Below are 22,454 nucleotides of genomic sequence, written 5' to 3'. Positions count from 1 at the left end.
GAGGGAGGGACAGGGATAGTGTTGAGATGGGGAGGAAGGGACAGGGATAGTGTCGAGATGGGGAGGGAGGGACAGGGATAGTGTCGAGATGGGGAGGAGGGAGGGACAGGGAGGGAGGGACAGGGATAGTGTTGAGATGGGGGGGAGGAAGGGACAGGGATAGTGTCGAGATGGGGAGGAAGGGACAGGGATAGTGTCGAGATGGGGAGGAGGGACAGGGATAGTGTTGAGATGGGGAGGAAGGGACAGGGATAGTGTCGAGATGGGGAGGAAGGGACAGGGATAGTGTCGAGATGGGGAGGGAGGGACAGGGATAGTGTTGAGATGGGGAGGGAGGGACAGGGATAGTGTTGAGATGGGGAGGGAGGGAGGGACAGGGAGGGAGGGACAGGGATAGTGTTGAGATGGGGAGGAAGGGACAGGGATAGTGTCGAGATGGGGAGGAAGGGACAGGGATAGTGTCGAGATGGGGAGGAAGGGACAGGGAGGGAGGGACAGGGATAGTGTCAAGATGGGGAGGGAGGGACAGGGATAGTGTTGAGATGGGGAGGGAGGGAGGGACATGGGGAGGGAGGGACAGGGATAGTGTTGAGATGGGGAGGAAGGGACAGGGATAGTGTTGAGATGGGGAGGGAGGGAGGGACAGGGAGGGAGGGACAGGGATAGTGTTGATAGGGAGGAAGGGACAGGGATAGTGTCGAGATGGGGAGGAAGGGACAGGGATAGTGTCGAGATGGGGAGGAAGGGACAGGGATAGTGTCGAGATGGGGAGGAAGGGACAGGGAGGGAGGGACAGGGATAGTGTCAAGATGGGGAGGGAGGGACAGGGATAGTGTCGAGATGGGGAGGAAGGGACAGGGATAGTGTTGATATAGGGAGGAAGGGACAGGGAGGGAGGAGGGACAGGGAGGAAGGGACAGGGATAGTGTCGAGATGGGGAGGGGAGGGACAGGGATAGTGTCGAGATGGGGAGGAAGGGACAGGGATAGTGTTGATATAGGGAGGAAGGGACAGGGGAGGGAGGGAGGGACAGGGAGGAAGGGACAGGGATAGTGTCGAGATGGGGAGGGAGGGACAGGGATAGTGTCGAGATGGGGAGGGAGGGACAGGGATAGTGTCGAGATGGGGAGGGAGGGACAGTGTCGAGATGGGGAGGGAGGGACAGGGATAGTGTTGAGATGGGGAGGGAGGGACAGGGATAGTGTTGAGATGGGGAGGAAGGGACAGGGATAGTGTCGAGATGGGGAGGGAGGGAGGGAGGGAGGGACAGGGATAGTGTTGAGATGGGGATAGTGTTGAGATGGGGAGGGACAGGGATAGTGTCGAGATTGGGAGGACAGGATAGTGTCGAGATGGGGAGGGAGGGACAGGGATAGTGTTGAGATGGGGAGGAGGGACAGGGATAGTGTCGAGATGGGGAGGAGGGACAGGGATAGTGTCGAGATGGGAGGGAGGGACAGGGATAGTGTTGAGATGGGGAGGAAGGGACAGGGATAGTGTTGAGATGGGGAGGGAGGGAGGGACAGGGAGGGAGGGACAGGGATAGTGTCAAGATGGGGAGGGAGGGACAGGGATAGTGTTGAGATGGGGAGGGAGGGGAGGGACAGGGGATAGTGTGATATGGGGAGGGAGGGAGGGACAGGGGAGGAGGGACAGGGATAGTGTTGAGATGGGGAGGAAGGGACAGGGATAGTGTCGAGATGGGGAGGAAGGGACAGGGATAGTGTCGAGATGGGGAGGAAGGGACAGGGATAGTGTCGAGATGGGGAGGAAGGGACAGGGAGGGAGGGACAGGGATAGTGTCGAGATGGGGAGGGAGGGACAGGGATAGTGTCGAGATGGGGAGGAAGGGACAGGGATAGTGTCGAGATGGGGAGGAAGGGACAGGGATAGTGTTGATATAGGGAGGAAGGGACAGGGAGGGAGGGAGGGACAGGGAGGAAGGGACAGGGATAGTGTCGAGATGGGGAGGGAGGGACAGGGATAGTGTCGAGATGGGGAGGGAGGGACAGGGATAGTGTCGAGATGGGGAGGGAGGGACAGGGATAGTGTCGAGATGGGGAGGAGGGACAGGGATAGTGTCGAGATGGGGAGGGAGGGACAGGGATAGTGTTGAGATGGGGAGGGAGGGACAGGGATAGTGTTGAGATGGGGAGGGAGGGACAGGGAGGGAGGGACAGGGATAGTGTTGAGATGGGGAGGAAGGGACAGGGATAGTGTTGAGATGGGGAGGGAGGGACAGGGATAGTGTCGAGATTGGGAGGGCCAGGGATAGTGTCGAGATTGGGAGGGAGGGACAGGGATAGTGTTGAGATGGGGAGGGAGGGACAGATAGTGTCAAGATGGGGAGGGAGGGACAGGGATAGTGTCAAGATGGGGAGGAGGGACAGGGATAGTGTTGAGATGGGGAGGAAGGGACAGGGAGGGAGGGAGGGACAGGGAGGAAGGGACAGGGATAGTGTTGAGATGGGGAGGGAGGGACAGGGATAGTGTCGAGATGGGGAGGGAGGGACAGGGATAGTGTCGAGATGGGGAGGGAGGGACAGGGATAGTGTCGAGATGGGGAGGGAGGGACAGGGATAGTGTCGAGATGGGGAGGGAGGGACAGGGATAGTGTTGAGATGGGGAGGGAGGGACAGGGATAGTGTTGAGATGGGGAGGAAGGGACAGGGATAGTGTCGAGATGGGGAGGGAGGGACAGGGATGGGGGGAGGGACAGGGATAGTGTTGAGATGGGGAGGAAGGGACAGGGATAGTGTTGAGATGGGGAGGAGGGACAGGGATAGTGTCGAGATTGGGAGGGACAGGGATAGTGTCGAGATTGGGAGGGAGGGACAGGGATAGTGTTGAGATGGGGAGGGAGGGACAGGGATAGTGTCGAGATGGGGAGGGAGGGACAGGGATAGTGTCGAGATGGGGAGGGAGGGACAGGGATAGTGTCGAGATGGGGAGGGAGGGACAGGGATAGTGTTGAGATGGGGAGGAAGGGACAGGGATAGTGTTGAGATGGGGAGGGAGGGAGGGACAGGGAGGGGGAGGGACAGGGATAGTGTCAAGATGGGGAGGGAGGGACAGGGATAGTGTTGAGATGGGGAGGGAGGGAGGGACAGGGAGGGAGGGACAGGGATAGTGTTGATATGGGGAGGAGGGAGGGACAGGGAGGGAGGGACAGGGATAGTGTTGATATAGGGAGGAAGGGACAGGGATAGTGTCGAGATGGGGAGGAAGGGACAGGGATAGTGTCGAGATGGGGAGGAAGGGACAGGGAGGGAGGGACAGGGATAGTGTCAAGATGGGGAGGGAGGGACAGGGATAGTGTTGAGATGGGGAGGGAGGGACAGAGAGTGTCAAGATGGGGAGGGAGGGACAGGGATAGTGTCGAGATGGGGAGGAAGGGACAGGGATAGTGTTGATATAGGGAGGAAGGGACAGGGAGGGAGGGAGGGACAGGGAGGAAGGGACAGGGATAGTGTCGAGATGGGGAGGGAGGGACAGGGATAGTGTCGAGATGGGGAGGGAGGGACAGGGATAGTGTCGAGATGGGGAGGGAGGGACAGGGATAGTGTCGAGATGGGGAGGGGAGGGACAGGGATAGTGTTGAGATGGGGAGGGAGGGACAGGGATAGTGTTGAGATGGGGAGGAAGGGACAGGGATAGTGTTGAGATGGGGAGGGAGGGACAGGGAGGGGAGGGACAGGGATAGTGTTGAGATGGGGAGGAAGGGACAGGGATAGTGTTGAGATGGGGAGGGAGGACAGGGATAGTGTCGAGATTGGGAGGGCCAGGGATAGTGTCGAGATTGGGAGGGAGGGACAGGGATAGTGTTGAGATGGGGAGGGAGGGACAGGGATAGTGTCGAGATGGGGAGGGAGGGACAGGGATAGTGTCGAGATGGCGAGGGAGGGACAGGGATAGTGTTGAGATGGGGAGGAAGGGACAGGGATAGTGTTGAGATGGGGAGGGAGGGAGGGACAGGGAGGGAGGGACAGGGATAGTGTTGATATAGGGAGGAAGGGACAGGGATAGTGTCGAGATGGGGAGGAAGGGACAGGGATAGTGTCGAGATGGGGAGGAAGGGACAGGGAGGGAGGGACAGGGATAGTGTCAAGATGGGGAGGGAGGGACAGGGATAGTGTTGAGATGGGGAGGGAGGGACAGAGAGTGTCAAGATGGGGAGGGAGGGACAGGGATAGTGTCGAGATGGGGAGGAAGGGACAGGGATAGTGTTGATATAGGGAGGAAGGGACAGGGGGGAGGAGGGACAGGGAGGAAGGGACAGGGATAGTGTTGAGATGGGGAGGGAGGGACAGGGATAGTGTCGAGATGGGGAGGGAGGGACAGGGATAGTGTCGAGATGGGGAGGAAGTGACTGGGATAGTGTTGAGATGGGGAGGGAGGGACAGGGATAGTGTCAGAGATGGGGAGGAGGGACAGGGATAGTGTTGAGATGGGGAGGAAGGGACAGGGATAGTGTCGAGATGGGGACAGGAGGGAGGGACAGGGATAGTGTTGAGATGGGGAGGAAGGGACAGGGATAGTGTTGAGATGGGGAGGAGGAGGGACAGGGAGGGAGGGACAGGGATGGTGTTGATATGGGGAGGAAGGGACAGGGATAGTGTCGAGATGGGGAGGAAGGGACAGGGATAGTGTCGAGATGGGGAGGAAGGGACAGGGAGGAGGGACAGGGATAGTGTCAAGATGGGGAGGGAGGGACAGGGATAGTGTTGAGATGGGGAGGAGGGACAGAGAGTGTCAAGATGGGGAGGGAGGGACAGGGATAGTGTCGAGATGGGGAGGAAGGGACAGGGATAGGGATATAGGGAGGAAGGGACAGGGGGAGGGAGGGACAGGGAGAAGGGACAGGAGATGGGGAGGGAGGACAGGATAGTGTCGAGATGGGGAGGGAGGACAGGGATAGTGTCGAGATAGGGGAGGGAGGGACAGGGATAGTGTCGAGATGGGGAGGGAGGGACAGGGATAGTGTTGAGATGGGGAGGAAGGGACAGGGATAGTGTCGAGATGGGGAGGGAGGGACAGGGAGGGAGGGACAGGGATAGTGTTGAGATGGGGAGGAAGGGACAGGGATAGTGTTGAGATGGGGAGGAGGGCCTGGGATAGTGTCGAGATTGGGAGGAGGGACAGGGATAGTGTCGAGATTGGGAGGGAGGGACAGGGATAGTGTCGAGATGGGGAGGGAGGGATGGGGATAGTGTCGAGATGGGGAGGGAGGGACAGGGATAGTGTCGAGATGGCGAGGGAGGGACAGGGATAGTGTTGAGATGTGGAGGGAGGGACCATCACCCCTGGTGAGACAAAACCGCGACTCGTCAGTGAAGAGCACTCTTTGCCAGTCCTGTCTGGTCCAGCGACGGTGGGTTTGTGCCCATAGGAGACGTTGTTGCCGGTGATGTCTGGTGAGGACCTGCCTTACAACAGGCCTACAAGCCCTCAGTCCAGTCTCTCTCAGCCTATTGCGGACAGTCTGAGCACTGATGGAGGGATTGTGTGTTCCTGGTGTAACTCGGGCAGTTGTTGTTGCCATCCTGTACCTGTCCCACAGGTGTAATGTTCTGATGTACCCATCCTGTGGAGGTGTTGTTACACGTGGTCTGCCACTACGAGGACGATCAGCTGTCTGTCCTGTCTCTCTGTAGCGCTGTCTTAGGCGTCTCACAGTACGGACATTGCAATTTATTGCCCTGGCCACATCTGCAGTCCTCATGCCTCCTTGCAGCATGCCTAAGGCACGTTCACGCAGATGAGCAGGTACCCTGGGCATTTTTCTTTTGGTGTTTTTCAGAGTCAGTAGAAAGGCCTCTTTAGTGTCCTACGTTTTCATAACTGTGACCTTAATTGCCTACCGTCTGTAAGCTGTTAGTGTCTTAATGACCGTTCCACAAGTGCATGTTCATTAATTGTTTATGGTTCATTGAACAAGCATGGGAAACAGTGTTAAACCCTTTACAATGAAGATCTGTGAAGTTATTTGGATTTTTACTAATTATCTTTGAAAGACAGGGTCCTGAAAAAAGGGCTGTTTCTTTTTTTGCTGAGTTTATTTCATTGAGGTAATATGTCAGAAATAAAGCAACATGTCATATTTTAATTTAATGTCATTGCAGATGGTCTGTCCACAGCCAGGCCTTATTACAGTTTGTCAGCAGATGGTCTGTCCACAGCCAGGCCTTATTACAGTTTGTCAGCAGATGGTCTGTTCACAGCCAGGTCTTATTACAGTTTGTGAGCAGATGGTCTGTTCACAGCCAGGCCATATTACAGTTTGTCTGCAGATGGTCTGTTCACTGCCAGGCCTTATTACAGTTTGTCAGCAGATGGTCTGTCCACAGCCGGGCCTTATTACAGTGTTTCAGTAAGACCACAGGACTGATGTTGGTCCTTCATAGTGATTTCCGGTTCGGCACTGAGGTGTGAGCGTGCGTCAGAAATAAAACAACATGAAATATGTAATACAGGCCGTCATACTGTACCTTCAGTCAGGAGCTGCTCAGAACAGCCCGGCGTCTTTTAGGTTGGTTTTGATGACGTCTGTGATGGTGTTGAAGGCCTGGTTGACGTCCTGTGTCTCTACAGCGCAGGTGATGTGGGTGTAGATGGGTTTCTCCGCCTGCCTCAAGTTCAGAGACTCAAACTGCATCTTCACGTGGTTGCTGGCGTCTTCGTATGTGTTAGGCCCTATAGGGAGATAAGAGAGCTGTAAAAACTGATCAGAGACTAGTTGCTGGCATCTTCGTATGTGTTTGCCAGAGGGAATAAGAGGGAGTTTCTTATTGTGTTTTAATTGAGTGAGAAAGATTTCAATGTATTCATTTTTTTAATGTGTATTTTTTAAATTTAATCTTTATTTAACTAGGCAAGTCAGTTAAGAACAATATCTTATTTACAATAACAGCCAAACCCGGACAATGCTGGGCCAACTGTGCGCAGCCCAGGAATCCCATTCACGGCCCTATGGGACTCCCAATCACGGCCGGATGTGATTCAGCCTGGAGTCATTCATCACACACGGTGAATAAACTCAAAACTCAAAGGTCAAAAGTTCATGGAAAACAACTTTTTGCCATTTTGGGACTCAAGAGTAGGACTCACCATCGTAGTCGGGGAAGCAGACATTGAGGTGGACATTCTTGATCTTCTCTTGGAAGACGTCCTTCTTGTTGAGGAAGAGCACGTGGATGGTGTCCTCGAAGAACCTGTGGTTGCAGATACTGTTGAATAGATGGAGAGACTCGTGCATGCGGTTCTGAAAAGAGAAGAGGACAAGAGGAATGAAGGATGGGTCATCGTCATCGTCGGGCTCAACCTCCACTAGCTCGCTGCGGTCACACTAGTTGGTGAGGTTTGGCTCAACCTCCACTAGCTCGCTGCGGTCACACTAGTTGGTGAGGTTTGGCTCAACCTCCACTAGCTCGCTGCGGTCACACTAGTTGGTGAGGTTTGGCTCAACCTCCACTAGCTCGCTGCGGTCACACTAGTTGGTGAGGTTTGGCTCAACCTCCACTAGCTCGCTGCGGTCACACTAGTTGGTGAGGTTTGGCTCAACCTCCACTAGCTCGCTGCGGTCACACTAGTTGGTGAGGTTTGGCTCAACCTCCACTAGCTCGCTGCGGTCACACTAGTTGGTGAGGTTTGGCTCAACCTCCACTAGCTCGCTGCGGTCACACTAGTTGGTGAGGTTTGGCTCAACCTCCACTAGCTCGCTGCGGTCACACTAGTTGGTGAGGTTTGGCTCAACCTCCACTAGCTCTCTGCGGTCACACTAGTTGGTGAGGTTTGGCTCAACCTCCACTAGCTCGCTGCGGTCACACTAGTTGGTGAGGTTTGGCTCAACCTCCACTAGCTCGCTGCGGTCACACTAGTTGGTGAGGTTTGGCTCAACCTCCACTAGCTCGCTGCGGTCACACTAGTTGGTGAGGTTTGGCTCAACCTCCACTAGCTCGCTGCGGTCACACTAGTTGGTGAGGTTTGGCTCAACCTCCACTAGCTCGCTGCGGTCACACTAGTTGGTGAGGTTTGGCTCAACCTCCACTAGCTCGCTGCGGTCACATTAGTTGGTGAGGTTTGGCTCAACCTCCACTAGCTCGCTGCGGTCACTAGTTGGTGAGGTTTGGCTCAACCTCCACTAGCTCGCTGCGGTCACTAGTTGGTGAGGTTTGGCTCAACCTCCACTAGCTCGCTGCGGTCACTAGTTGGTGAGGTTTGGCTCAACCTCCACTAGCTCGCTGCGGTCACACTAGTTGGTGAGGTTTGGCTCAACCTCCACTAGCTCGCTGCGGTCACACTAGTTGGTGAGGTTTGGCTCAACCTCCACTAGCTCGCTGCGGTCACACTAGTTGGTGAGGTTTGGCTCAACCTCCACTAGCTCGCTGCGGTCACACTAGTTGGTGAGGTTTGGCTCAACCTCCACTAGCTCGCTGCGGTCACACTAGTTGGTGAGGTTTGGCTCAACCTCCACTAGCTCGCTGCGGTCACACTAGTTGGTGAGGTTTGGCTCAACCTCCACTAGCTCGCTGCGGTCAATAGTTGGTGAGGTTTGGCTCAACCTCCACTAGCTCGCTGCGGTCACTAGTTGGTGAGGTTTGGCTCAACCTCCACTAGCTCGCTGCGGTCACTAGTTGGTGAGGTTTGGCTCAACCTCCACTAGCTCGCTGCGGTCACACTAGTTGGTGAGGTTTGGCTCAACCTCCACTAGCTCGCTGCGGTCACTAGTTGGTGAGGTTTGGCTCAACCTCCACTAGCTCGCTGCGGTCACACTAGTTGGTGAGGTTTGTCTCAACCTCCACTAGCTCGCTGCAGTCACTAGTTGGTGAGGTTTGGCTCAACCTCCACTAGCTCGCTGCGGTCACACTAGTTGGTGAGGTTTGGCTCAACCTCCACTAGCTCGCTGCGGTCACTAGTTGGTGAGGTTTGTCTCAACCTCCACTAGCTCGCTGCGGTCACTAGTTGGTGAGGTTTGGCTCAACCTCCACTAGCTCGCTGCGGTCACTAGTTGGTGAGGTTTGGCTCAACCTCCACTAGCTCGCTGCGGTCACACTAGTTGGTGAGGTTTGGCTCAACCTCCACTAGCTCGCTGCGGTCACTAGTTGGTGAGGTTTGTCTCAACCTCCACTAGCTCGCTGCAGTCACACTAGTTGGTGAGGTTTGGCTCAACCTCCACTAGCTCGCTGCGGTCACACTAGTTGGTGAGGTTTGTCTCAACCTCCACTAGCTCGCTGCGGTCACACTAGTTGGTGAGGTTTGGCTCAACCTCCACTAGCTCGCTGCGGTCACTAGTTGGTGAGGTTTGGCTCAACCTCCACTAGCTCGCTGCGGTCACACTAGTTGGTGAGGTTTGGCTCAACCTCCACTAGCTCGCTGCGGTCACTAGTTGGTGAGGTTTGGCTCAACCTCCACTAGCTCGCTGCAGTCACACTAGTTGGTGAGGTTTGGCTCAACCTCCACTAGCTCGCTGCGGTCACTAGTTGGTGAGGTTTGGCTCAACCTCCACTAGCTCGCTGCGGTCACTAGTTGGTGAGGTTTGGCTCAACCTCCACTAGCTCGCTGCGGTCACACTAGTTGGTGAGGTTTGGCTCAACCTCCACTAGCTCGATGCGGTCACACTAGTTGGTGAGGTTTGGCTCAACCTCCACTAGCTCGCTGCAGTCACTAGTTGGTGAGGTTTGGCTCAACCTCCACTAGCTCGCTGCGGTCACTAGTTGGTGAGGTTTGGCTCAACCTCCACTAGCTCGCTGCGGTCACACTAGTTGGTGAGGTTTGGCTCAACCTCCACTAGCTCGCTGCGGTCACTAGTTGGTGAGGTTTGGCTCAACCTCCACTAGCTCGCTGCAGTCACACTAGTTGGTGAGGTTTGGCTCAACCTCCACTAGCTCGCTGCGGTCACTAGTTGGTGAGGTTTGGCTCAACCTCCACTAGCTCGCTGCAGTCACTAGTTGGTGAGGTTTGGCTCAACCTCCACTAGCTCGCTGCGGTCACACTAGTTGGTGAGGTTTGTCTCAACCTCCACTAGCTCGCTGCGGTCACACTAGTTGGTGAGGTTTGTCTCAACCTCCACTAGCTCGCTGCGGTCACACTAGTTGGTGAGGTTTGTCTCAACCTCCACTAGCTCGCTGCAGTCACTAGTTGGTGAGGTTTGGCTCAACCTCCACTAGCTCGCTGCGGTCACACTAGTTGGTGAGGTTTGGCACAACCTCCACTAGCTCGCTGCGGTCACTAGTTGGTGAGGTTTGGCTCAACCTCCACTAGCTCGCTGCGGTCACACTAGTTGGTGAGGTTTGGCTCAACCTCCACTAGCTCGCTGCAGTCACTAGTTGGTGAGGTTTGGCTCAACCTCCACTAGCTCGCTGCGGTCACACTAGTTGGTGAGGTTTGGCTCAACCTCCACTAGCTCGCTGCGGTCACACTAGTTGGTGAGGTTTGTCTCAACCTCCACTAGCTCGCTGCAGTCACTAGTTGGTGAGGTTTGGCTCAACCTCCACTAGCTCGCTGCAGTCACTAGTTGGTGAGGTTTGGCTCAACCTCCACTAGCTCGCTGCGGTCACACTAGTTGGTGAGGTTTGGCTCAACCTCCACTAGCTCGCTGCGGTCACACTAGTTGGTGAGGTTTGGCTCAACCTCCACTAGCTCGCTGCGGTCACACTAGTTGGTGAGGTTTGGCTCAACCTCCACTAGCTCGCTGCGGTCACACTAGTTGGTGAGGTTTGGCTCAACCTCCACTAGCTCGCTGCGGTCACTAGTTGGTGAGGTTTGGCTCAACCTCCACTAGCTCGCTGCGGTCACACTAGTTGGTGAGGTTTGTCTCAACCTCCACTAGCTCGCTGCGGTCACACTAGTTGGTGAGGTTTGGCTCAACCTCCACTAGCTCGCTGCGGTCACACTAGTTGGTGAGGTTTGTCTCAACCTCCACTAGCTCGCTGCAGTCACTAGTTGGTGAGGTTTGGCTCAACCTCCACTAGCTCGCTGCAGTCACTAGTTGGTGAGGTTTGGCTCAACCTCCACTAGCTCGCTGCGGTCACACTAGTTGGTGAGGTTTGGCTCAACCTCCACTAGCTCGCTGCGGTCACACTAGTTGGTGAGGTTTGGCTCAACCTCCACTAGCTCGCTGCGGTCACTAGTTGGTGAGGTTTGGCTCAACCTCCACTAGCTCGCTGCGGTCACACTAGTTGGTGAGGTTTGGCTCAACCTCCACTAGCTCGCTGCGGTCACTAGTTGGTTTGGCTCAACCTCCACTAGCTCGCTGCGGTCACACTAGTTGGTGAGGTTTGTCTCAACCTCCACTAGCTCGCTGCAGTCACTAGTTGGTGAGGTTTGGCTCAACCTCCACTAGCTCGCTGCGGTCACACTAGTTGGTGAGGTTTGGCTCAACCTCCACTAGCTCGCTGCGGTCACTAGTTGGTGAGGTTTGTCTCAACCTCCACTAGCTCGCTGCGGTCACTAGTTGGTGAGGTTTGGCTCAACCTCCACTAGCTCGCTGCAGTCACACTAGTTGGTGAGGTTTGGCTCAACCTCCACTAGCTCGCTGCGGTCACACTAGTTGGTGAGGTTTGGCTCAACCTCCACTAGCTCGCTGCGGTCACTAGTTGGTGAGGTTTGGCTCAACCTCCACTAGCTCGCTGCGGTCACACTAGTTGGTGAGGTTTGGCTCAACCTCCACTAGCTCGCTGCGGTCACTAGTTGGTGAGGTTTGGCTCAACCTCCACTAGCTCGCTGCGGTCACACTAGTTGGTGAGGTTTGTCTCAACCTCCACTAGCTCGCTGCAGTCACTAGTTGGTGAGGTTTGGCTCAACCTCCACTAGCTCGCTGCGGTCACACTAGTTGGTGAGGTTTGGCTCAACCTCCACTAGCTCGCTGCGGTCACTAGTTGGTGAGGTTTGTCTCAACCTCCACTAGCTCGCTGCGGTCACTAGTTGGTGAGGTTTGTCTCAACCTCCACTAGCTCGCTGCGGTCACTAGTTGGTGAGGTTTGGCTCAACCTCCACTAGCTCGTTTGGCTCAACCTCCACTAGCTCGCTGCGGTCACACTAGTTGGTGAGGTTTGGCTCAACCTCCACTAGCTCGCTGCAGTCACTAGTTGGTGAGGTTTGGCTCAACCTCCACTAGCTCGCTGCGGTCACACTAGTTGGTGAGGTTTGGCTCAACCTCCACTAGCTCGCTGCGGTCACACTAGTTGGTGAGGTTTGTCTCAACCTCCACTAGCTCGCTGCAGTCACTAGTTGGTGAGGTTTGGCTCAACCTCCACTAGCTCGCTGCAGTCACTAGTTGGTGAGGTTTGGCTCAACCTCCACTAGCTCGCTGCAGTCACTAGTTGGTGAGGTTTGGCTCAACCTCCACTAGCTCGCTGCGGTCACACTAGTTGGTGAGGTTTGGCTCAACCTCCACTAGCTCGCTGCGGTCACACTAGTTGGTGAGGTTTGGCTCAACCTCCACTAGCTCGCTGCGGTCACACTAGTTGGTGAGGTTTGGCTCAACCTCCACTAGCTCGCTGCAGTCACTAGTTGGTGAGGTTTGGCTCAACCTCCACTAGCTCGCTGCGGTCACACTAGTTGGTGAGGTTTGGCTCAACCTCCACTAGCTCGCTGCGGTCACTAGTTGGTGAGGTTTGGCTCAACCTCCACTAGCTCGCTGCGGTCACACTAGTTGGTGAGGTTTGGCTCAACCTCCACTAGCTCGCTGCGGTCACACTAGTTGGTGAGGTTTGGCTCAACCTCCACTAGCTCGCTGCAGTCACACTAGTTGGTGAGGTTTGGCTCAACCTCCACTAGCTCGCTGCGGTCACACTAGTTGGTGAGGTTTGGCTCAACCTCCACTAGCTCGCTGCGGTCACTAGTTGGTGAGGTTTGGCTCAACCTCCACTAGCTCGCTGCGGTCACTAGTTGGTGAGGTTTGGCTCAACCTCCACTAGCTCGCTGCGGTCACACTAGTTGGTGAGGTTTGGCTCAACCTCCACTAGCTCGCTGCGGTCACACTAGTTGGTGAGGTTTGTCTCAACCTCCACTAGCTCGCTGCAGTCACTAGTTGGTGAGGTTTGGCTCAACCTCCACTAGCTCGCTGCGGTCACACTAGTTGGTGAGGTTTGGCTCAACCTCCACTAGCTCGCTGCGGTCACTAGTTGGTGAGGTTTGTCTCAACCTCCACTAGCTCGCTGCAGTCACTAGTTGGTGAGGTTTGGCTCAACCTCCACTAGCTCGCTGCGGTCACACTAGTTGGTGAGGTTTGGCTCAACCTCCACTAGCTCGCTGCAGTCACTAGTTGGTGAGGTTTGGCTCAACCTCCACTAGCTCGCTGCAGTCACTAGTTGGTGAGGTTTGGCTCAACCTCCACTAGCTCGCTGCGGTCACACTAGTTGGTGAGGTTTGGCTCAACCTCCACTAGCACGCTGCAGTCACTAGTTGGTGAGGTTTGGCTCAACCTCCACTAGCTCGCTGCAGTCACTAGTTGGTGAGGTTTGTCTCAACCTCCACTAGCTCGCTGCAGTCACTAGTTGGTGAGGTTTGTCTCAACCTCCACTAGCTCGCTGCGGTCAATAGTTGGTGAGGTTTGGCTCAACCTCCACTAGCTCGCTGCAGTCACTAGTTGGTGAGGTTTGGCTCAACCTCCACTAGCTCGCTGCGGTCACACTAGTTGGTGAGGTTTGGCTCAACCTCCACTAGCTCGCTGCGGTCACACTAGTTGGTGAGGTTTGGCTCAACCTCCACTAGCTCGCTGCGGTCACACTAGTTGGTGAGGTTTGGCTCAACCTCCACTAGCTCGCTGCAGTCACTAGTTGGTGAGGTTTGGCTCAACCTCCACTAGCTCGCTGCAGTCACTAGTTGGTGAGGTTTGGCTCAACCTCCACTAGCTCGCTGCGGTCACACTAGTTGGTGAGGTTTGGCTCAACCTCCACTAGCTCGCTGCGGTCACACTAGTTGGTGAGGTTTGGCTCACCTCCACTAGCTCGCTGCGGTCACTAGTTGGTGAGGTTTGGCTCAACCTCCACTAGCTCGCTGCGGTCACACTAGTTGGTGAGGTTTGGCTCAACCTCCACTAGCTCGCTGCGGTCACACTAGTTGGTGAGGTTTGGCTCAACCTCCACTAGCTCGCTGCGGTCACACTAGTTGGTGAGGTTTGGCTCAACCTCCACTAGCTCGCTGCGGTCACTAGTTGGTGAGGTTTGGCTCAACCTCCACTAGCTCGCTGCGGTCACACTAGTTGGTGAGGTTTGGCTCAACCTCCACTAGCTCGCTGCGGTCACACTAGTTGGTGAGGTTTGGCTCAACCTCCACTAGCTCGCTGCAGTCACTAGTTGGTGAGGTTTGGCTCAACCTCCACTAGCTCGCTGCAGTCACTAGTTGGTGAGGTTTGTCTCAACCTCCACTAGCTCGCTGCAGTCACTAGTTGGTGAGGTTTGTCTCAACCTCCACTAGCTCGCTGCAGTCACACTAGTTGGTGAGGTTTGGCTCAACCTCCACTAGCTCGCTGCAGTCACTAGTTGGTGAGGTTTGTCTCAACCTCCACTAGCTCGCTGCAGTCACACTAGTTGGTGAGGTTTGGCTCAACCTCCACTAGCTCGCTGCAGTCACACTAGTTGGTGAGGTTTGGCTCAACCTCCACTAGCTCGCTGCGGTCACACTAGTTGGTGAGGTTTGGCTCAACCTCCACTAGCTCGCTGCAGTCACTAGTTGGTGAGGTTTGGCTCAACCTCCACTAGCTCGCTGCAGTCACTAGTTGGTGAGGTTTGGCTCAACCTCCACTAGCTCGCTGCAGTCACTAGTTGGTGAGGTTTGGCTCAACCTCCACTAGCTCGCTGCGGTCACACTAGTTGGTGAGGTTTGGCTCAACCTCCACTAGCTCGCTGCAGTCACTAGTTGGTGAGGTTTGGCTCAACCTCCACTAGCTCGCTGCGGTCACACTAGTTGGTGAGGTTTGGCTCAACCTCCACTAGCTCGCTGCGGTCACACTAGTTGGTGAGGTTTGTCTCAACCTCCACTAGCTCGCTGCAGTCACTAGTTGGTGAGGTTTGGCTCAACCTCCACTAGCTCGCTGCGGTCACACTAGTTGGTGAGGTTTGGCTCAACCTCCACTAGCTCGCTGCGGTCACACTAGTTGGTGAGGTTTGTCTCAACCTCCACCAGCTCGCTGCAGTCACTAGTTGGTGAGGTTTGTCTCAACCTCCACTAGCTCGCTGCAGTCACTAGTTGGTGAGGTTTGGCTCAACCTCCACTAGCTCGCTGCAGTCACTAGTTGGTGAGGTTTGTCTCAACCTCCACTAGCTCGCTGCAGTCACTAGTTGGTGAGGTTTGTCTCAACCTCCACTAGCTCGCTGCAGTCACTAGTTGGTGAGGTTTGGCTCAACCTCCACTAGCTCGCTGCAGTCACTAGTTGGTGAGGTTTGGCTCAACCTCCACTAGCTCGCTGCAGTCACTAGTTGGTGAGGTTTGGCTCAACCTCCACTAGCTCGCTGCAGTCACTAGTTGGTGAGGTTTGGCTCAACCTCCACTAGCTCGCTGCGGTCACTAGTTGGTGAGGTTTGTCTCAACCTCCACTAGCTCGCTGCAGTCACTAGTTGGTGAGGTTTGGCTCAACCTCCACTAGCTCGCTGCAGTCACTAGTTGGTGAGGTTTGGCTCAACCTCCACTAGCTCGCTGCAGTCACTAGTTGGTGAGGTTTGGCTCAACCTCCACTAGCTCGCTGCAGTCACTAGTTGGTGAGGTTTGGCTCAACCTCCACTAGCTCGCTGCAGTCACTAGTTGGTGAGGTTTGGCTCAACCTCCACTAGCTCGCTGCGGTCACACTAGTTGGTGAGGTTTGGCTCAACCTCCACTAGCTCGCTGCGGTCACACTAGTTGGTGAGGTTTGGCTCAACCTCCACTAGCTCGCTGCGGTCACACTAGTTGGTGAGGTTTGTCTCAACCTCCACTAGCTCGCTGCAGTCACTAGTTGGTGAGGTTTGGCTCAACCTCCACTAGCTCGCTGCAGTCACTAGTTGGTGAGGTTTGGCTCAACCTCCACTAGCTCGCTGCAGTCACTAGTTGGTGAGGTTTGTCTCAACCTCCACTAGCTCGCTGCAGTCACTAGTTGGTGAGGTTTGGCTCAACCTCCACTAGCTCGCTGCAGTCACTAGTTGGTGAGGTTTGGCTCAACCTCCACTAGCTCGCTGCAGTCACTAGTTGGTGAGGTTTGGCTCAACCTCCACTAGCTCGCTGCAGTCACTAGTTGGTGAGGTTTGGCTCAACCTCCACTAGCTCGCTGCGGTCACTAGTTGGTGAGGTTTGGCTCAACCTCCACTAGCTCGCTGCGGTCACTAGTTGGTGAGGTTTGGCTCAACCTCCACTAGCTCGCTGCGGTCACTAGTTGGTGAGGTTTGGCTCAACCTCCACTAGCTAGCTGCAGTCACTAGTTGGTGAGGTTTGGCTCAACCTCCACTAGCTCGCTGCAGTCACTAGTTGGTGAGGTTTGGCTCAACCTCCACTAGCTCGCTGCGGTCACTAGTTGGTGAGGTTTGGCTCAACCTCCACTAGCTAGCTGCAGTCACTAGTTGGTGAGGTTTGGCTCAACCTCCACTAGCTCGCTGCAGTCACTAGTTGGTGAGGTTTGGCTCAACCTCCACTAGCTCGCTGCAGTCACTAGTTGGTGAGGTTTGGCTCAACCTCCACTAGCTAGCTGCAGTCACTAGTTGGTGAGGTTTGGCTCAACCTCCACTAGCTCGCTGCAGTCACTAGTTGGTGAGGTTTGGCTCAACCTCCACTAGCTCGCTGCAGTCACTAGTTGGTGAGGTTTGGCTCAACCTCCACTAGCTCGCTGCAGTCACTAGTTGGTGAGGTTTGGCTCAACCTCCACTAGCTCGCTGCAGTCACTAGTTGGTGAGGTTTGGCTCAACCTCCACTAGCTCGCTGCTAGTTGGTGAGGTTTGGTCACTAGTTGGTGACTAGTGGTGAGGTTTGGCTCAACCTCCACTAGCTCGCTGCGGTCACTAGTTGGTGAGGTTTGGCTCAACCTCCACTAGCTAGCTGCAGTCACTAGTTGGTGAGGTTTGGCTCAACCTCCACTAGCTCGCTGCAGTCACTAGTTGGTGAGGTTTGGCTCAACCTCCACTAGCTCGCTGCGGTCACTAGTTGGTGAGGTTTGGCTCAACCTCCACTAGCTAGCTGCAGTCACTAGTTGGTGAGGTTTGGCTCAACCTCCACTAGCTCGCTGCAGTCACTAGTTGGTGAGGTTTGGCTCAACCTCCACTAGCTCGCTGCAGTCACTAGTTGGTGAGGTTTGGCTCAACCTCCACTAGCTAGCTGCAGTCACTAGTTGGTGAGGTTTGGCTCAACCTCCACTAGCTCGCTGCAGTCACTAGTTGGTGAGGTTTGGCTCAACCTCCACTAGCTCGCTGCAGTCACTAGTTGGTGAGGTTTGGCTCAACCTCCACTAGCTCGCTGCAGTCACTAGTTGGTGAGGTTTGGCTCAACCTCCACTAGCTCGCTGCAGTCACTAGTTGGTGAGGTTTGGCTCAACCTCCACTAGCTCGCTGCAGTCACTAGTTGGTGAGGTTTGGCTCAACCTCCACTAGCTCGCTGCAGTCACTAGTTGGTGAGGTTTGGCTCAACCTCCACTAGCTCGCTGCAGTATGGTTGAACGTCTCCTCCCTCTCATCTCACCCGCCTCCTTTTTTAGTTTAGATTAACTTTGAAGTGTGTGTGTGTGAAACAGTGTGTGTGTGAAACAGTGTGTGTATGTGAAACAGTGTGTGTGTGAAACAGTGTGTGTATGTGAAACAGTGTGTATGTGAAACAGTGTGTATGTGAAACAGTGTGTGTGTGAAACAGTGTGTATGTGAAACAGTGTGTGTGTGAAACAGTGTGTATGTGAAACAGTGTGTGTGTGAAACAGTGTGTATGTGAAACAGTGTGTGTATGTGAAACAGTGTGTATGTGAAACAGTGTGTGTGTGAAACAGTGTGTATGTGAAACAGTGTGTGTGTGAAACAGTGTGTATGTGAAACAGTGTGTGTGTGAAACAGTGTGTATGTGAAACAGTGTGTGTGTGAAACAGTGTGTGTGTGAAACAGTGTGTGTGTGAAACAGTGTGTGTATGTGAAACAGTGTGTGTGTGAAACAGTGTGTATGTGAAACAGTGTGTGTGTGAAACAGTGTGTATGTGAAACAGTGTGTGTGTGAAACAGTGTGTATGTGAAACAGTGTGTGTGTGAAACAGTGTGCGTGTGAAACAGTGTGTGTGTGAAACAGTGTGCGTTTGAAACAGTGTGTGTGTGTGTGTGTGTGTGTATGTGAAACAGTGTGTGTGTGTGAAACAGCGTGTGTGTGAAACAGCGTGCGTGTGAAACAGTGTGCGTGTGAAACAGTGTGCGTGTGAAACAGTGTGCGTGTGAAACAGTGTGCGTGTGTGTGTGTGTGTGTGTGTGTGTGTGTGTGAAACAGTGTGTATGTGAAACAGTGTGTGTGTGTGAAACAGTGCGTGTGTGTGTGTGTGAAACAGTGTGTGTGTGTAACCGTGTGTGTGTGTGTAACCGTGTGTGTGTGAAATAGTGTGTGTGTGAAACAGTGTGTGTGTGTGTGAAACAGTGTGTGTGTGCGTGTATGTATGTGAAACAGTGTGTGTGTGTGTAATCACTCACCATTTCCTCATCCTCCAGCAGCACCAGGTCATACGCGCTGAGGGAACTACAGAACAGGATGCAATGGACGCCCTGGAAACAGTGGATCCACTTCTTCCTCTCTTCTCTTCTACCGCTCATATCAAACATCCTGTCCATCAGAGAGACACAATAATCAATCAATTAACCAATCAATCAATTATTAAGCCCTTTTTACAGGAGAGGAGCGATCAGTAACTCCAGTACAGTATCATGAGCTCCTCCAGGCTTTTTACACATAGTTCTTGTATATGGTGAGAGCGTGGTACTTGTAATACAAAGGTTGAAGGTTCAACTCCAGCAGGAATCACATACAAATACTGACAATGAATGCACACTGTATTACACGTTGCTACGAGTACAGACACTACTACGTTGCTACGGTACAGACACTACTACGTTGCTACGGTACAGACACTGCTACGTTGCTACGGTACAGACACTACTACGTTGCTACGGTACAGACACTGCTACATTGCTACGGTACAGACACTACTACGTTGCTACGGTACAGACACTACTACGTTGCTACGGTACAGACACTACTACGTTGCTACGGTACAGACACTACTACGTTGCTACGGTACAGACACTACTACGTTGCTACGGTACAGACACTACTACGTTGCTACGGTACAGACACTGCTACGTTGCTACGGTACAGACACTGCTACGTTGCTACGGTACAGACACTGCTACGTTGCTACGGTACAGACACTGCTACGTTGCTACGGTACAGACACTGCTACGTTGCTACGGTACAGACACTGCTACGTTGCTACGGTACAGACACTACTACGTTGCTACGGTACAGACACTACTACGTTGCTACGGTACAGACACTACTACGTTGCGACGGTACAGACACTACTACGTTGCTACGGTACAGACACTACTACGTTGCTACGGTACAGACACTACTACGTTGCTACGGTACAGACACTACTACGTTGCTACGAGTACAGACACTACTACGTTGCTACGGTACAGACACTACTACGTTGCTACGAGGACAGACACTACTACGTTGCTACGAGGACAGACACTACTACGTTGCTACGAGGACAGACACTACTACGTTGCTACGAGGACAGACACTACTACGTTGCTACGAGGACAGACAGGGCTCCGGGCAGCCGAGCGGAAATGGAGGAAAACTCGCCTCCCTGCGGACCTGGCATCCTTTCACTCCCTCCTCTCTACATTTTCCTCTTCTGTCGCTGCTGCTAAAGCCACTTTCTACCACTCTAAATTCCAAGCATCTGCCTCTAACCCTAGGAAGCTCTTTGCCACCTTCTCCCCCCCCCCCCTCCTCCCTCTCTGCAGATGACTTCGTCAACCATTTTGAAAAAAAGGTCGACGACATCCGATCCTCGTTTGCTAAGTCAAACGACACCGCTGGTTCTGCTCACACTGCCCTACCCTGTGCTCTGACCTCTTTCTCCCCTCTCTCTCCAGGTGAAATCTCGCGTCTTGTGACGGCCGGCCGCCCAACAACCTGCCCGCTTGACCCTATCCCCTCCTCTCTTCTCCAGACCATTTCCAGAGACCTTCTCCCTTACCTCACCCCGCTCATCAACTCATCCCTGACCGCTGGCTACGTCCCTTCCGTCTTCAAGAGAGCGAGAGTTGCACCCCTTCTGAAAAAACCTACACTCGATCCCTCCGATGTCAACAACTACAGACCAGTATCCCTTCTTTCTTTTCTCTCCAAAACCCTTGAACGTGCCGTCCTTGGCCAGCTCTCCCGCTATCTCTCTCAGAATGACCTTCTTGATCCAAATCAGTCAGGTTTCAAGACTAGTCATTCAACTGAGACTGCTCTTCTCTGTATCACGGAGGCGGTCCGCACTGCTAAAGCTAACTCTCTCTCCTCTGCTCTCATCCTTCTAGACCTATCGGCTGCCTTCGATACTGTGAACCATCAGATCCTCCTCTCCACCCTCTCCGAGTTGGGCATCTCCGGCGCGGCCCACGCTTGGATTGCGTCCTACCTGACAGGTCGCTCCTACCAGGTGGCGTGGCGAGAATCCGTCTCCTCACCACGTGCTCTTCACCACTGGTGTCCCCCAGGGCTCTGTTCTAGGCCCTCTCCTATTCTCGCTATACACCAAGTCACTTGGCTCTGTCATAACCTCACATGGTCTCTCCTATCATTGCTATGCAGACGACACACAATTAATCTTCTCCTTTCCCCCTTCTGATGACCAGGTGGCGAATCGCATCTCTGCATGTCTGGCAGACATATCAGTGTGGATGACGGATCACCACCTCAAGCTGAACCTCGGCAAGACGGAGCTGCTCTTCCTCCCGGGGAAGGACTGCCCGTTCCATGATCTCGCCATCACGGTTGACAACTCCACTGTGTCCTCCTCCCAGAGGCTAAGAACCTTGGCGTGATCCTGGACAACACCCTGTCGTTCTCAACTAACATCAAGGCGGTGGCCCGTTCCTGTAGGTTCATGCTCTACAACATCCGCAGAGTACGACCCTGCCTCACACAGGAAGCGGCGCAGGTCCTAATCCAGGCACTTGTCATCTCCCGTCTGGATTACTGCAACTCGCTGTTGGCTGGGCTCCCTGCCTGTGCCATTAAACCCCTACAACTCATCCAGAACGCCGCAGCCCGTCTGGTGTTCAACCTTCCCAAGTTCTCTCACGTCACCCCGCTCCTCCGCTCTCTCCACTGGCTTCCAGTTGAAGCTCGCATCCGCTACAAGACCATGGTGCTTGCCTACGGAGCTGTGAGGGGAACGGCACCTCAGTACCTCCAGGCTCTGATCAGGCCCTACACCCAAACAAGGGCACTGCGTTCATCCACCTCTGGCCTGCTCGCCTCCCTACCACTGAGGAAGTACAGTTCCGGTTCAGCCCAGTCAAAACTGTTCGCTGCTCTGGCCCCCCAATGGTGGAACAAACTCCCTCACGACGCCAGGACAGCGGAGTCAATCACCACCTTCCGGAGACACCTGAAACCCCACCTCTTTAAGGAATACCTAGGATAGGATAAAGTAATCCTTCTCTCCCCCCTTAAAAGATTTAGATGCACTATTGTAAAGTGGCTGCTCCACTGGATGTCATAAGGTGAATGCACCAATTTGTAAGTCGCTCTGGATAAGAGCGTCTGCTAAATGACTTAAATGTAAATGTAACTACTACGTTGCTACGGTACAGACACTACTACGGTACAGACACTACTACGTTGCTACGGTACAGACACTACTACATTGTTACGGAATAGACACTACTACGTTGTTATGGTAAATATGGAAAAGGAGGACTGAGCATGCCCCCATTCTCATCAACGGGGCTGTAGTGGAGTTGGTTGAGAGCTTCAAGTTCCTTGGCGTCCACATCACCAACAAACTAACCTAGTCCAAGCACACCAAGACAGTCGTGAAGAGGGCATGTCTAAGCCTATTCCCCTATTCCCCTATAGGTTCACTCCAGCCCTGTTCCTGGAGAGCTACCCTCCTATAGGTTCACTACAGCCCTGTTCCTGGAGAGCTACCCTCCTATAGGTTCACTCCAGCCCTGTTCCTGGAGAGCTACCCTCCTATAGGTTCACTCCAGCCCTGTTCCTGGAGAGCTACCCTCCTATAGGTTCACTCCAGCCCTGTTCCTGGAGAGCTACCCTCCTATAGGTTCACTACAGCCCTGTTCCTGGAGAGCTACCCTCCTATAGGTTCACTCCAGCCCTGTTCCTGGAGAGCTACCCTCCTATAGGTTCACTACAGCCCTGTTCCTGGAGAGCTACCCTCCTATAGGTTCACTACAGCCCTGTTCCTGGAGAGCTACCCTCCTATAGGTTCACTCCAGCCC

The 22,454-nt window shown here is 54.2% G+C and overlaps 1 protein-coding gene across 3 annotated transcripts in view; it reads right to left on the bottom strand.

Moving 5' to 3' along the window:
* Positions 1-22,454, bottom strand: part of LOC115123877 (guanine nucleotide-binding protein G(t) subunit alpha-2-like) — a 43,853-nt gene that overhangs the window by 6,000 nt on the left and 15,399 nt on the right. For all 3 annotated transcript variants that reach the window (XM_065005158.1, XM_065005159.1, XM_065005160.1), the window contains exons 6-8: positions 18,615-18,744; positions 7,108-7,261; positions 6,489-6,693 (exon numbers count right to left, since the gene is read on the bottom strand). In XM_065005158.1, the coding sequence (XP_064861230.1) occupies positions 6,506-6,693; positions 7,108-7,261; positions 18,615-18,744 (472 nt within the window). In that variant the 3' untranslated portion in view covers positions 6,489-6,505. The remainder of the gene's footprint in view (positions 1-6,488; positions 6,694-7,107; positions 7,262-18,614; positions 18,745-22,454) is intronic.

Source organism: Oncorhynchus nerka, linkage group LG20 (assembly GCF_034236695.1).
Source record: "Oncorhynchus nerka isolate Pitt River linkage group LG20, Oner_Uvic_2.0, whole genome shotgun sequence".
Taxonomy (NCBI): Eukaryota; Metazoa; Chordata; class Actinopteri; order Salmoniformes; family Salmonidae; genus Oncorhynchus; species Oncorhynchus nerka.
The sequence above is the reverse complement of the archived record's forward strand: the minus strand, read 5'-3'. Positions and strand labels throughout refer to the sequence as shown.